General features: G+C 41.0%; 1 protein-coding gene across 37 annotated transcripts in view; it reads right to left on the bottom strand.

The window, feature by feature from the left end:
- The window catches only part of NACA (nascent polypeptide associated complex subunit alpha), a 57,534-nt gene that overhangs the window by 20,810 nt on the left and 23,121 nt on the right, over positions 1-13,603 (bottom strand). For 15 of the 37 annotated variants that reach the window (XM_073613892.1, XM_073613895.1, XM_073613896.1 and 12 more), the window contains one exon: positions 4,042-4,077. In XM_073613892.1, coding sequence (XP_073469993.1) covers positions 4,042-4,077 — 36 coding nt within the window. Of the gene's footprint in view, positions 1-4,041; positions 4,078-6,935; positions 6,987-7,238; positions 7,275-7,389; positions 7,456-10,852; positions 10,919-11,892; positions 11,929-12,041; positions 12,099-13,603 lie in introns of all 37 variants that reach the window. The other 22 variants (XM_073613876.1, XM_073613886.1, XM_073613879.1 and 19 more) reach the window with 13 other exon arrangements.

Here is a 13,603-nt window from a genome sequence, read left to right as displayed (position 1 = left end):
CAGCAGCCGGAGCTACCTCCTCGACGGCTTCAGAGTCAGCAGCCGGAGCTACCTCCTCGACGGCTTCAGAGTCAGCAGCCGGAGCTACCTCCTCGACGGCTTCAGAGTCAGCAGCCGGAGCTACCTCCTCGACGGCTTCAGAGTCAGCAGCTGGAGCTTCCTTCTCGACGGCTTCAGAGTCAGCAGCCATAGCCTCTTTCTCAGCAGCTTCAAAGTCTGTGGCCAGAGTCTCTTCTTGTGAAGCTTCAGAATCAGTGGCTAGAGCCACCTCCTTGGCAGCTTCAGAATTGGAGGAAAGAGTTTCCTTCTGAGTTGATGCAGCGGTTTTAGAGTCAACAGCCAGGGCCACTTTTTCCTCAGTCAGCATGTCAGCATCAGGGTTATCAGCTGGAGCAGCCTCCTCTGCAGCTTCTAAGTCAGCAGCTGGAGCCTCCTCATTGTTCTGCGCAGGGACTTCATAGCCAGAGGTCAGAGGCTCATCAGTCAGTGAGGCAGCTTTATAGTCAGCAGCCAGGGCATCTTCCTCAGTCGAAGCAGCAGCCAGAGCCTCTTCCTCCATCAGGGTGGCAGCTTCAGAGTAGGAAGCCAGAGCCTTATCAGTTGGTACAGCAGCCACAAATTTCTCCTCTGGGCATGTAGCAGGTTCAGTGTCATCAGTTGGAGCCTCCTTCTTGGCCATCACAGCAAATTCAGTGTTGGAAGATGCCACACCACTAGTTTCTGAGGTGGCTTTGACTGTCATGTCAACAGTCTGAGTCACATCTTTGGTTAGTGAGCTGGCTTTTAAGTGGGCAGCCTGTGCATTCTCTTCAGCAAGTGTCATAACCCCAGATTTGGCAGCAGATTCCTCTTCTGTTGGTTTAGAGCTAATAAGTCCTTTCCCTGCTGGATTCTCAGACTCAGAAAAGGCAGCAGCTGTTAACTCTTTTGGCACTTTGGCATCAGAGTCCGGAGTGGAAGTTAGCTCCTTGGTTACAGAGCAAGCAGAAAGCACCTTTTTTATGGATACCTTGGCTTCTGTGTCAGTCACAGGGTTGTCCGCTGCTTTAAAGGCAGAAACGGGCATCTCAACATTTTTAGTTGGTTCTTTGGCTGCATAATTGGCAGCGAGTTTGTCTTCAGACACCACACTTAAAACCTTAATTTCAGAGTCGGCAAGCAGTTCTATCTTCTCTGCTGATTTTGTAGATTCAGAACCTGCAACAGGCATCCCTTCTGCTGACATTTCCTGAGAGATAAATTCAGCATCAGGTTTTATATCAGAAGCCTCATTTTCTAAAATAAATGCACTAGTTTTACGGACAGCAACAGGTATTTCAACCTCTGTTGGTAAAATGGTTATGGCAGCTTGTAGCTCTTCAGTTGACACATAAGCCTCACAGTGTTGCATATACATTTCTAAAGGTGAATTATCCAGGGTCACAGAGTTTACAGCAAGCTCAGTTTCAGATGGTAACAGAAAAGCAGGTTTCGGTACATCTCCCTCATATGGCATTACCGATTCATCTAGAGGCATTTTTTCTTCCAGTGACATCACAGAATCTGCCATACGCACTTCTTCTAGTATGTTATATTCCACCACAAGATCTTCATCTTTAGACAGAAACTGTGAGGCTGCAGGCAACTTATCAGCTAACTGTGGAGCTACCTCCAATTTGAATTCAAGCAAATGTTCAGGAAGATGATCCAATCTGGCCTCCAGCATTACTTCTATAGGAGAAGCTCCCGAAGTGACAAATGTATTAACTTCTTGCAGATGCAGAGTCTCAGTTATGTCAAATGCAGAACTGGGTGCATCAATGACATCAGGGTTTCTGTTACCAAGGCATGTATCTGATAGATTAGAAAACAATTTGTGTGCATTAATCAAATTACTTGTATCATCTACAGCAACCTCATCCAAATGCACTCCGACTTGAGGGTTGACTTGAAAACAAAATGGATCTTCAAAAAGAGTTTTGATCTTTGGTGGCAAGCCCTCTTCAGTTATTAAAGCATTTAGAATTAAATGCTTGGAGTGAGATCCTGTAATTGAGTTAGTTGATAAATTTCCAAGAGATTTTGTCTTACTTTCCGGAATCTTAATTGCATCAGTATTATCAAGACTGGCTTTGGAACCAGGACTGGCTTTGGAACGGTGACATTCCACTTTTACTTCCAGACAACCAGCTGCATCTGTAATACAAGGCTGTTCCAAGTCACTGGCCACATCTGCTGGCAGAATTACCTCAGACTCTGAGGTTTCTGGAGGTATAACTACAGTGTCTTCAGGAGAGATAAAAGGAGCTACTACACATGCCACACACAAATCATCACATTCTTGATGGATGAGGTTAGAGGCAAGCAGTGAAGACAAACTTTGCACCTCAGGCTGGCCTACAGCACTAACTACATCAGCTTTAAAATCCAGTGGAAACAGAAAGCCATGTTAATAAAAGCGCAACATCAAATTCACAAGCAGAGAAAAAAAATTGGGGAATAAAAGTTATTATGTCCATGCAAAACATGACAAAAAAAAAAAACACATTAATTACAGTTGCCTGGTTTTTGTTTGAAGTGTACCTTCTAGGTAAATCACTACTAAAATAAGTGACATCTTTGTAGCAAAGTTAAATAAAAGACTTTCAGAGGACAACTACATTTTTACAGAATTTTTTAAGAAGACATTTCATGCCCACCTGACAATTTAGAACACACAGCTAAACTGAAAGTGTTTGTGTTAGTTCACCTCTACAAAAAAAAAAATGTAAAAAAAGGTAAACCAACACTGGTCCCCTCCCCGCATACCCACCTCCAGCCATCCTGAACTGTCAGAGCTCTTGCAGCCAGCCAAGTAGTCCAGGGATTTGAAATCCCCAATGTTCTCCCTTATCTCTGTCCGTGCTTCTAGCCAAGACCAGATGGATTCTGACTGGTCGGCGCTGTTCATGTGCGCCGCCTCCACGGAAGGAGTCTGGCATTCGTTCCTTTACATTTTTTTTCTATAAAAAGGTGAACTAACCCTTTAACAAATCTTTAGTAATTAACTCACAGACATCCTCTGTAAAGCAGGATGCATAATATTTTTGTATCCTGTCCTATATTATGCCTAAAGTACATGTTTGCTTTTTACTGAATGCCCCAAACCCCCCATACCCCTGGACTAAGCGATATCAGGAGCAACATTTGCCAGTAAATAAAATAGCTTGTTGGATAGCGGTCACAATAAGGCTGCTTTCACACTGGGGCGGCGGGTCCGTTTAAGTGGCGCTTTACCACCACTCTTAGGCCGCTAACGGGGTGCTTTCAAACCCCCGCTAGCACCTGAAGGGGTGAAGCACTGCACATTCATTAGTAGCAGGGGCGGTGCAAGAGCGGTGTTTACACCACCCCAAAGATGCGGCTTGCAGGACTTTTTTTCCCCATCCCGCAAGTGCACTGCCCCAGTGTGAAAACACTCGGGCTTTCACACTGGGGAGGCATGAGAGGGAGTTTCCAGGCGCTATTATTAGCGCTAAAACGCCTGAAAACTGCCTTAGTGTGAAAGGGGTCTAAAATTACATATGCTGTGTGTAAACTTTACAATGCTCCATTTTTGAACAAGTTGATTGACTAAGGTTGTAAAAAGGGGTACAAATGATGGTTTCCCAGAAATTAAAAAAATCATTTGTACTTATTCTGTGAAAAAGGTAGAGGGGACAACTTTACTGTACATATGTAATAGATATTACACAGATTAAAGTATGATCTAAAGAACAAATAATTTTAGCCTGACACAAGGGGATCTGTAACGTGTTCCTGTTTAGGTCAGTCACTTCTTATTTAACAATCACTGCAATAAGAACTGTTTTGTTATACCACTGCACACTATACTGGGGAGCAGAGATCAACATAACTTGTCATATTAGTATTTACTATCTATACAACATGCAGGACACTAGAAATTAGAAATGCTATCAAAATCAACATTAAAGTGAGAAAGCATCTATGAACCAAGCTGCAAAGAATGTGTGTTAGTGAGAAAAAAACAAAAAACACCACACACAACTATGCAGATGATACCTGAAGACTGCACATCAGAAACAGGGACCTTGGTTTCTGTAAGATCAACAGAATAAATGGAAAATGCAGTTGAATCTAAGACAAGTTTTTATAAAACACCAAGGAGAAAAAAAAAAAAAAACTTTGAATTTTGCCAAATATCAAAAAGGAAGAGAGAAATGTCCCTTTCTAATGCATTACGAATATGTGTACCAAACTATATATCTGAGTAAAGATGCACATATGATAGCCAACCAGAAAAAAACTACAACAGAAGAACATATATTTGACATCTCTGAACGTTAGAGCAGTGTCCTCAGGGCCCACTAACAGGCCAGGTTTTATGTATTACCTTGGGGAGATGCAGACTAGAATACTGCAATCACAAATGATATCACCTGTGATGTATTTCAGTTATCTTGCAAACCTGACCTGTTAGTAGGCCCTGAGGACAGGGTTGATGACCACTGCTTTCGGCTCGGTTCACACTGGGGCGACTTGTCAGGCGACCTAGTCGCCTGACAAGTCGCCTCCCGTTCTGTGCTATGGAACCGTTCTAATTGGAGCGACGCAAGTCGCTCCGACTTAGAAAAAGGTTCCTGTATTACTTTGGGGGCGACTTGGGGCGACTTGCATAGACTTCTATGCAGAAGTCGTCTCGCAAGTCGCCCCGCAGTCGTTTGCAGGTCGCCTCGCTGAGGCGACCTGCAAGTCGTGCCGCCCATGTGTGAACCGAGCCTTAGAGTACCAACAGTGTACTACCATTTTTCAGCAGTGTGTTAGCTGACTTGGTTATGCGGCAATATACCCATATTTTTACTTTATTTTTTTTTACAGCGCTTTCTTTGCTAGTATTTAATAAGCATTTTATTTTTTAATATACAAAAAAAAAAAAAAAAGGACTAAACATTAATGTTTCCCTTTTGGTTATAAAACGCTTATATAGAAATGCTAAGACATTACAAGACTCCCCAAAATAATAAGTGAAAGAAGTCATGTTTTTTTGGAAATGAAGAAACATGCTGGTACTGAGATGGTTGAGGTGCGCTTAGTATTTTAAAAAGTCACCTAAGAGGTCAGCGGTTCATAAGCCAGAGAAACATTTTTCTCCTCCCCTTACCTATATGCTGCCACAGTATCCTCTACCTTTCCCGGCTTCACCTTTAACTGAAGTATCCTTGTACAACTTTAGGCAATAGGCCACTGCTCCGGTCTTGTTAACAAGATCTGAATTTATAATAATGAAGAAATGTGCGAAGGTTTTTTTTTTTTTTTTTTACCCAAACGTCCCTTATGAGGTCCCTGGGCTAAGGAACATATCCTTTTAGCCCATGTAAACATTTTTTTACAATCTTTTGACTTAAATTATGTGATCTGTTATCCAAAATGGTACTTCTGTTCCTGGGCATTTACTTGCTACCCCCTTGGTATGCTTACCTGCCTATCTTAAATTCCAATACAAGTGTTGTAAAAAAACCCCAAAATTTACTTTAGTCTATTCTAATTAGCCATTTATTTTTTCCCCATTTTTGCACTTAATTGAGCCATTTTTTTTTCACTTATTATCTCATTTCCTAGACACCAGATTCAACATGCAAAACGGTTAGAAGAATTAAACCATAAGGATGATCAGATCCCTTCCTCTACACCAGGAATATGCAATTAGCGGACCTCCAGCTGTTGCAGAACTACAAGTCCCATGAGGCATAGCAAGACTCTGACAGCCACAATCATGACACCCAGAGGCAAAGGCATGATAGGACTTGTAGTTTTGCAACAGCTGGAGGTCCGCTAATTGCTTATCCCTGCTCTACGCCATGTACTATTTTTATGCGTACCTTCTTTGTTGCATTTACTGTTTCGGACTGGATGCTAGTCTGATTAGGGAGAACTATGGATATTTTGTACTACATTTTGTTTTTATAATCTTGTTTTCAGATGTCAGTCCTTGCTCTATAATGGATGCTATGTCTGCTTCTTTTTAGAATGTATATGCAAGTTTGAATTAATAATTTATAAAGAAAAAAAAAAAAAAAAAAAAACAGTAACCGTAACTTTTAAGTGGCTTATAAATATTGGAGATTCCCAAAGCACATTGAAGGCAGGCTGGTGCGAGTGATCTTTAGGTGCCAGATTATGATCTTTTTCAACATGCAAGTTTCTTTTAGGCATCCAAACAGCATGACCATGGCCTGATGTGGTGTATGGACACTGTGTAGATGATAACTGGTGTAATTAAATAGAATTTCCTGGATTATTATACCTGGCATTTGAGGTACAGCAAGTGTGTGCGCCTGTGTGGTATATAAAAACGCATGCTCCAATGGGAGAAGTGTGGATACTAATAAACCAATAGTTACATTTAGTGCTGGCTCTTCCAATTACCATTTCAAGGCTATCTGGGCCTATTATCAGCACCAGCAAATGCAGCAACTTTACTCATGTCACTTGCAAAAATGCAACTCCAACGAGCAAAATTATAAAAGAAGCGAATCTGATATTCACTGCATTTTTTTGTGGCAAAAGGCATCATACAATAATAATTTCAGGAACTAGCGTAACCCTCTTGATCAAGTCTTGAGAAGTAGGTTACTATGATTTTGCAGCTGCAGTTAATGGCTTTTATATTACTCAGAAAAGAAACAGTTGAATATGGTAACTAAGCCATTAAAAAAGATCAAAGCCACGGGAAAATAATGAAATTGTCATGTCAGCCATATATCTACTGTGACTAAAAATCTGAATATATTTCAGCAGGTACAAGGCTGATCTCCAAGCTAAACAATGCCCAGTGTAAAAGAAAAATAGACAATAGTGGCGAAATAAAACCTTAGGCCCCAGTGTAACAGCAAAAATAGTCAAATACCATAAATGTGAACACATCTACAATGCACATGAAGTCACACAGTCAATACCTGCAGCTTTGATGTCAGCAACAGGAACTTTAGCAGATGGCTTCTTTGAAGCTAAAGCAAAGAAATATGATCACTAAGTGGACCAAACAACTAAACCTGAGCTGCATGGATGCGCTATAGACTTTTAAAACCTGATCCTATAAAAGTAGCTGCTTATAAGATACTTGTGCAATTACAATTTATGTGCTTCTGAAAATGATCATTGTATTTAATGTAGAACTGCTGTCTGGTACAAATTTTGGCGCTGCCATATAATTGCCATGTATAGTACTTCAAAAAATTATTTTGTAAGGACTATAATACCTTCAGTTTTAACTTCACTGGCTGGTTTCTTTAAAGCTGCAACAAAACAGAATCATAACCCAACTGCATTATCAGAACAGTTCATTTCTATATATTGCACATGGACATACGATTAAATTGCCACTTCAAAGCCATGCAATATATAAAATACCTGCAGCTTTAGATTCATTAATGGGCTTCACAGTTGTCTCAGGGAAAGTAGGTGCTTTCTTTGGAGCTAAACAAAAACAGCTTTGCTAAATGTGGGGGCAGAAGAGAAACAAGCATACAAAACCAGAAGCAGGTGCATATTTTGGCAAGTGCTCCAGTCATAGCAATTACATAACTTAAAGTGGTTGTTAAGCCACTTCTATAAAAAGCTCCTACTCCCTCTGTATTAGAATAAGCTCCCATGTCTGTTATAGCATAAATATGCTTATCTGTACTGATAATACAGTGTCTTCCTGCAATCAGTTGCCTCCTCTCTCCTGTCCTTTGCCTAGCTGACCGTTCAAGTGGGTGGGGCCAAGCACTGAAGCTGATGCCAGCCAGGGAGGAGAGAGAGCCGAGGAGTCGCATGAAGACTATCATCAGTACAGATAAGCATATTTATGATATAAACACACAGACACAGGGGAACTTCTTCTAATACAGAGGGATGGGGGCTTTTAATGTCAACTATGAGAGCAGCGGGGGTGGGGGGTGGGGTGGGGGCGGAGGACACAGGAGACAGACAGAGCAGGGCTGCATATGACGGTGTCAGAGCTCAGCAGCCCTGATATATCTGAGTCAGTGCAGAGAGGGGAGGGTAGAAACTGGCAGGATCAGCCAGCTATTTCAGGTGTTACAGGGGTCCAAATGACACAGCAAAACCACTGTGTTGTATAACATGCTTTAAGGGAACAGGATCTGTTTTATTCATTTTTTTGGGTTAACAAATGCTTTAATGTGCCTCCGTTGCTTAAAACGACAGTTACATAGTAGGTGAGGTTGAAAAAAGACACACGCCCATCAAGTCCAACCTATGTGAACATACTTTTGATCAATATTTTCATACTGCAGAAATAAAAAACAAAAGGGGCATTTTTCTTGGTAACAAGCACCACATAACCCCAAGGCCTCATGCACTCAGACAATGAGAGCCTGAAAATATGCCCAGCATAAAATTCCAGCTGTTTTCCTGTACCCGGGGCTGTACTCATGCAAATACTACGCATGTTGTATTTCCGAACTTTAAACTTGTTTGTGAAATACATTGTACATGCGTAACCCCCGATGCATCATCATTTACAACAGAAAAACCCTTACTTTAGTGTTGGCATGCAACGGATGTGTTGGAAAAAAAAAAAATTATATTATAAAATTATATATATTTTATAATATAATTTTTTATATTATTATATTTTTTAGGGCTGCAACTAACGATTATTTTCATAATCGATTAGTTGGCCGATGATTGTTTCGATTAATCGGTTAATAACCTTAAAAAAAAAAAAAAGTGTGGTGTATAATTTAGTTAATATGTAAAGTTTTAAAAAAAGGCAATTTATTCTTAAATATCTCTATGCAGTAGTAGATAAAAATAGCCAACTATATGGTTAGGGAGCAAAATATCTAATCCACTCTGAGAATAACAGACAGAAGAGATATACTGTATATACTCAAAAAGGAGACATACTGTATATACTATAAGAGGAGACATACTCTATATACTATTAGAGGAGAGATAAGAACGTTCGTCCGATTTTCTAATCGTTAGTGGGGTCAGACCGACGTTCATTTTCAACCACTGGGAAAATTTGGAAATAATAAAAAAAACTTCTTGGTGAAAGGAATTATCACAGTGTATGGGGTTTTCGTTCAGAAATTACAATTATTTTAAAAACAGAATGTTAAAAACAAGTGAAATTTTCAAACATTCTTTCATTCATCGAATGTACAAAGATTTTTCGTCTGAATATTCTCATCTGAAAATTGATCGGTGTGGCCAGCATAAGGCTCGGTACACACCTATGCAGTTTGCTTTTGATCTGTTTCTGCAGTGCTCTTTGCTGTGCGTTTTGATTTTTGCGCACGTGATTTTGCTGCGATTTGCGTTTTTGCATTTTTTTTGCCCAATTTGTTGTTGGGCAGATTAAAAAACACAAATTGCTGCAAAAACGCATTACATGCTTTTCTGCAGCTTCTCCATTGAAGTATGTTGAACTAAAAAAGCACTATTTTGCGTTAAAAAAAGTCACTGACGCTTTCCAAATACGCAGTGGCTGAAAAAGCATAGATGTGAACGTGTCCCATAGGAAACCATGTAAATGAACTGTAGTCCGTTTCTGCAAAAAGCACCAAAAAACACAGATGTGAACCAAGTGTAAGACGTTTCGTAACATAATGGGGTTAAAAAAAACAAATATTAGCCTTTTATAGTACAAAATAAAGCAAATAATCACTACTGTAAGACCCCTTTCACACTGAGGGCGTTTTGCAGGCGCTATAGCGTTAAAAATAGCGCCTGCAACCCACCCCCAAACAGCTGCAGCATTGTCTCCAGTGTGAAAGCCCGGAGACAATGCTGCAGACCGGAGCGCTGCGCTGGCAGGACGGGAAAAAAAGTCTTGCCAGCAGCTTCTTTGGAGCGATGAAGGAGCGGTGTGTTTACTGCTCATCCACCGCTGCTCCCCATTGAAATCAATGGGGCAGTGCTGGGATACCGCCGGCAAAACGCCGCTATTGCGGCGCATTGCGGGCAGTTTTAACCCTTTCTCGTCCGCTAGCGGGCGAAATGCGCAGCTAATCCGACGGTAAAACGCCGCTAAAAATAGCGGCGTTTTATCGCCGACGCTATGGGCGGCTCGGTGTGAAAGGGCTCTAAGGGGTTCATTTTTTTTTACTGTAGAAATGTGAAAGAAATAGTTACAGTAGTGATTATTTGCTCTTTTTGTACTATAAAGGGATCATTTTAGTTTAATCGATTAGTTGTTTCAGCCCTAATATATATACACACATACTCATAATACCAACACAACACACAGATGTGAACATTTTCACTAGGTTCAATGATGAGGATTTATCAAAAATGAAGCAGTCAGATTCTAAAGCAGTTATGCGTGGCAACCAATTAGTTGCTATCCTTCATTTTCAAAGTCTAACAAAAAGCTGAAGACATAAGCTGATTGGCTGCCAAACACAGCTGCTCCAGGTTTGAAAAATTGCACTCTAAAGGCAATGCCTGGATAAAAATCAAGGCTTCAAAAAAAAAACAGATATATGCTGTTCTCTTCAAGGCTTTATTTTCAGTTATGACTGCTGTGTACTCATAACCAGTCAGAATACAAATATTGGCATTGGCCATCGCTGACATATTGATAAAGGCTCATACTTTTCTGCTGTCATCCTTCATGGGATGTTGAGCAAGAAGCATGAGCATTTCAGGCATCCCAGTGAAGTATGGACAACTGTTACTTGGAATATGGAAGCAGGCATTGGCGAGTTGTTTTTTTTCAGTTAGCTTTTAATAGTTAAAATAATCCAAGGCATGCTTGGAAATTGCCCTTTCAAACAAAATATTAAAAAGAAAATTCATGAAATGCAGTTCAATATATTCTCCCTATTTTCAAAGATGAATATTACAGACAGGATACCTGGAGAGCTGGGCTCAGAAGCCGTCAGGGCAGAGACTTCAGAGGGTTCAGCCTTTGTCTCAGGAGCTAAAATTTAAATTGAATTTTACATTCCAGTATACAAAGTCAATGAGAATAAATTTCTGCCCAGCTTACCTAGGGACTTCTACAGAATAAGCATTCCTGAGCTAGGCATTGTAATAGGCTAGGTACTCTTGCAAAATACACCCCCCCACCTCCCATATAGAAAATACAAAAGCTGCAAAAAAACTCACGATTGGTATCTATAATGAATTCTATGCAGAGCAAGCGATTTTGCCATCTGCCAGCTTAAGGCTTCATGTACACGGGACGATGCTTAACCACAGTTGAGCGATTTTAACTTGACAGCTAGAAACCGGCATCTAAAAACGTCCGTTTAGCTGCGTTTAAAAAAAAAAAAAAAAAAAAAAAAAACTGGCTGTCTTGTTAAAATGAAAAACGTCTGTAAACGAAAGGCTGCTAAATGTGAGTTACCGTGTTTACAGGCTGTTACAGGCATTTGGCATTTCAAATGCCTCTGAACATCCATCTGAACCCATTTTTTTACGTTCCAAAAAAATTCTTCTAAAATTGGCTAAAACCTGTGTACATGTACTGATAAGATAACAGAGGAGAGTTCAGGGGCAGCTGAAAAAAAAATGCCAAACGGCTCCTAAATGTCAGTTTACCAGCAGCAGTGTACATGAGGCCTTAGTACACCATTTTCAGCACAGAGAAAAGAGAATGGTTCTTACATGAACAATAAGCCTTTAACATGAGCTGGGACCCTTAGCTGAAAAACTACAGCGCCTGCAAAAGGTCAAAGTCAGGTACTTACACCGTGTTTCCATAAAAATGATATAATAACTTGTGTCCTTTATATCTGCCTGCAGTTCAATTAAAGTGCAGCCACCCCACCTAATGTATGGTAAGGTGTTCTTGTGTTTAGCAAAAAAAAAAATGAAGCAATAAAGTTGTCATGTGCATATGAAAATCAGCAAATACCAAATCAGTATCTTAAGATATCACAAAGGCTATACCTGGAGTTTTTGCTTCGCTGGCTGGGGTCTTTAATGCTGCAGCAAAATAAAAGCACAACTGACTACCACAAACTAAATTCAGTGAAGAAAAAAAATATTGCACATGGATGCACTAAGAAATCTCCACAGCACAACCATGCAGTAAATACCTGCAGCTTTAGATTCAGCAACAGGTTCTACAGATGCCTCAGTCGCAGTGTTTGGAGCTAAAGAAAAACAGCTTTACTTGGAGAGAACGGCACAAAAACTGAAGCTAGTATAGCATTTACGTATATAAAAACTGGCACTGCATTATCTTAGAAATATTTCATACAACAAACATTACATTAGAGGCACTCAGATTTCTATAGCAAAGGGCTTTGAACACATGTAGCCTCTGCAGTTCCCAAAATGTGCTTAGTATGGCAGCAGCAGACAAGCCTGCTCTCACGCAAGTGAACACTGAACTCAAGTGAATACATGAACACTGTCCCAGCACACCTTCTGTTATCAAACTGAAAAACTTTTGTTAGCAGTTACACAGCACGAGATGAGCTTTTCTTAGGCCCCTTTCACACTGGGTCGGCATCGGCGGTAAAACAGCGCTATTTTTTGTGCCGTTTTAGCGGTGGTATTTCGGCCGCTAGTGGGGCGGTTTTACCCCCCTGCTAGCAGCCGAGAAAAAGTTAAAACCACCGCAAATCGCTGCTGCATCGGCGGTATAGCCGCGCTGCCCCATTGATTTCAATGGGCAGGAATGGTGTATAAACCACTCCTTCACCACTCCAAAGATTCTGCTAGCAGGACTGTTTTTACCGTCCTGCCAGCGCACCGCTCCAGTGTGAAAGCCCTTGGGGCTTTCACATTGGAGACACAGCGGCGGCTTTCAGGACGCTATGCAGGCGCTATTTTTAGCGTCTGCATTGGGCTCCAGTGTGAAAGGGGTCTAAATGGCATCTTCCATGTGATTAATAAGCTCTGTTTACCAGTAGAGTAAATGTAGGCTGTGGCCTGAAGCATTGCTCTGTCAGTATTGAACAGTACGAAATGCTAAACTACATCAAATCCAACAAAGTGCAAAAGTGCTAAAGCTTCACCAGAAAGAGGAGAATTGTGCAATACTTAGAGCTTCAGTAACAGGAATTTTGATAAAAAGTCCCGTCTTAAAGCAGAGGTCGGCCCACCCCCTTTAAAAAGTAAAAGTCAGCAGCTACACATACTATAGCTGCTGACATCACACTAGGACACTTACCTGTCCTGGGGTCCAGCAATGTCAGCACTGCAGCCAATGCTTACATCGGCTGGTTGGGTGCTGCCGCCGCCATTGCGGGTAGGGGAGCCCGGCAGTGTAGCCTTTCGGCTTCACGGCCGGGTTCCTACTGCGCATGCGAAGCGCACTGCACTCTCTCACTGGGGGGGGGGGGGTGTGTGTGTAGAGGGAAGGAATCAGATAAGCGGAAGTTCCACTTTTGGGTGGAACTCTGCTTTACGTGCTAGATAAATACTGCTTATGCTTCATTAAATTTGAGCTTCTAAATGATCCAAGTAGGACTGTCATTGTTGTATGATACACTCACTACTATAATATTTACAGCAAGGTTGTCCCAAGTACTAAACATGGGAGTTCTAAATTCACTGGCTGGTTTCATTGAAGCTACATGAGAATAAAAGCAAACCTAAACATACTGCTTGTAAAAACAATTGACCAAGTGTGAAAAGCTAAGCAGTGGTA

Source organism: Aquarana catesbeiana, linkage group LG02 (genome assembly GCF_042186555.1).
Source record: "Aquarana catesbeiana isolate 2022-GZ linkage group LG02, ASM4218655v1, whole genome shotgun sequence".
NCBI lineage: Eukaryota > Metazoa > Chordata > Amphibia > Anura > Ranidae > Aquarana > Aquarana catesbeiana.
This window is presented reverse-complemented; position numbering and strand designations above follow the sequence as displayed.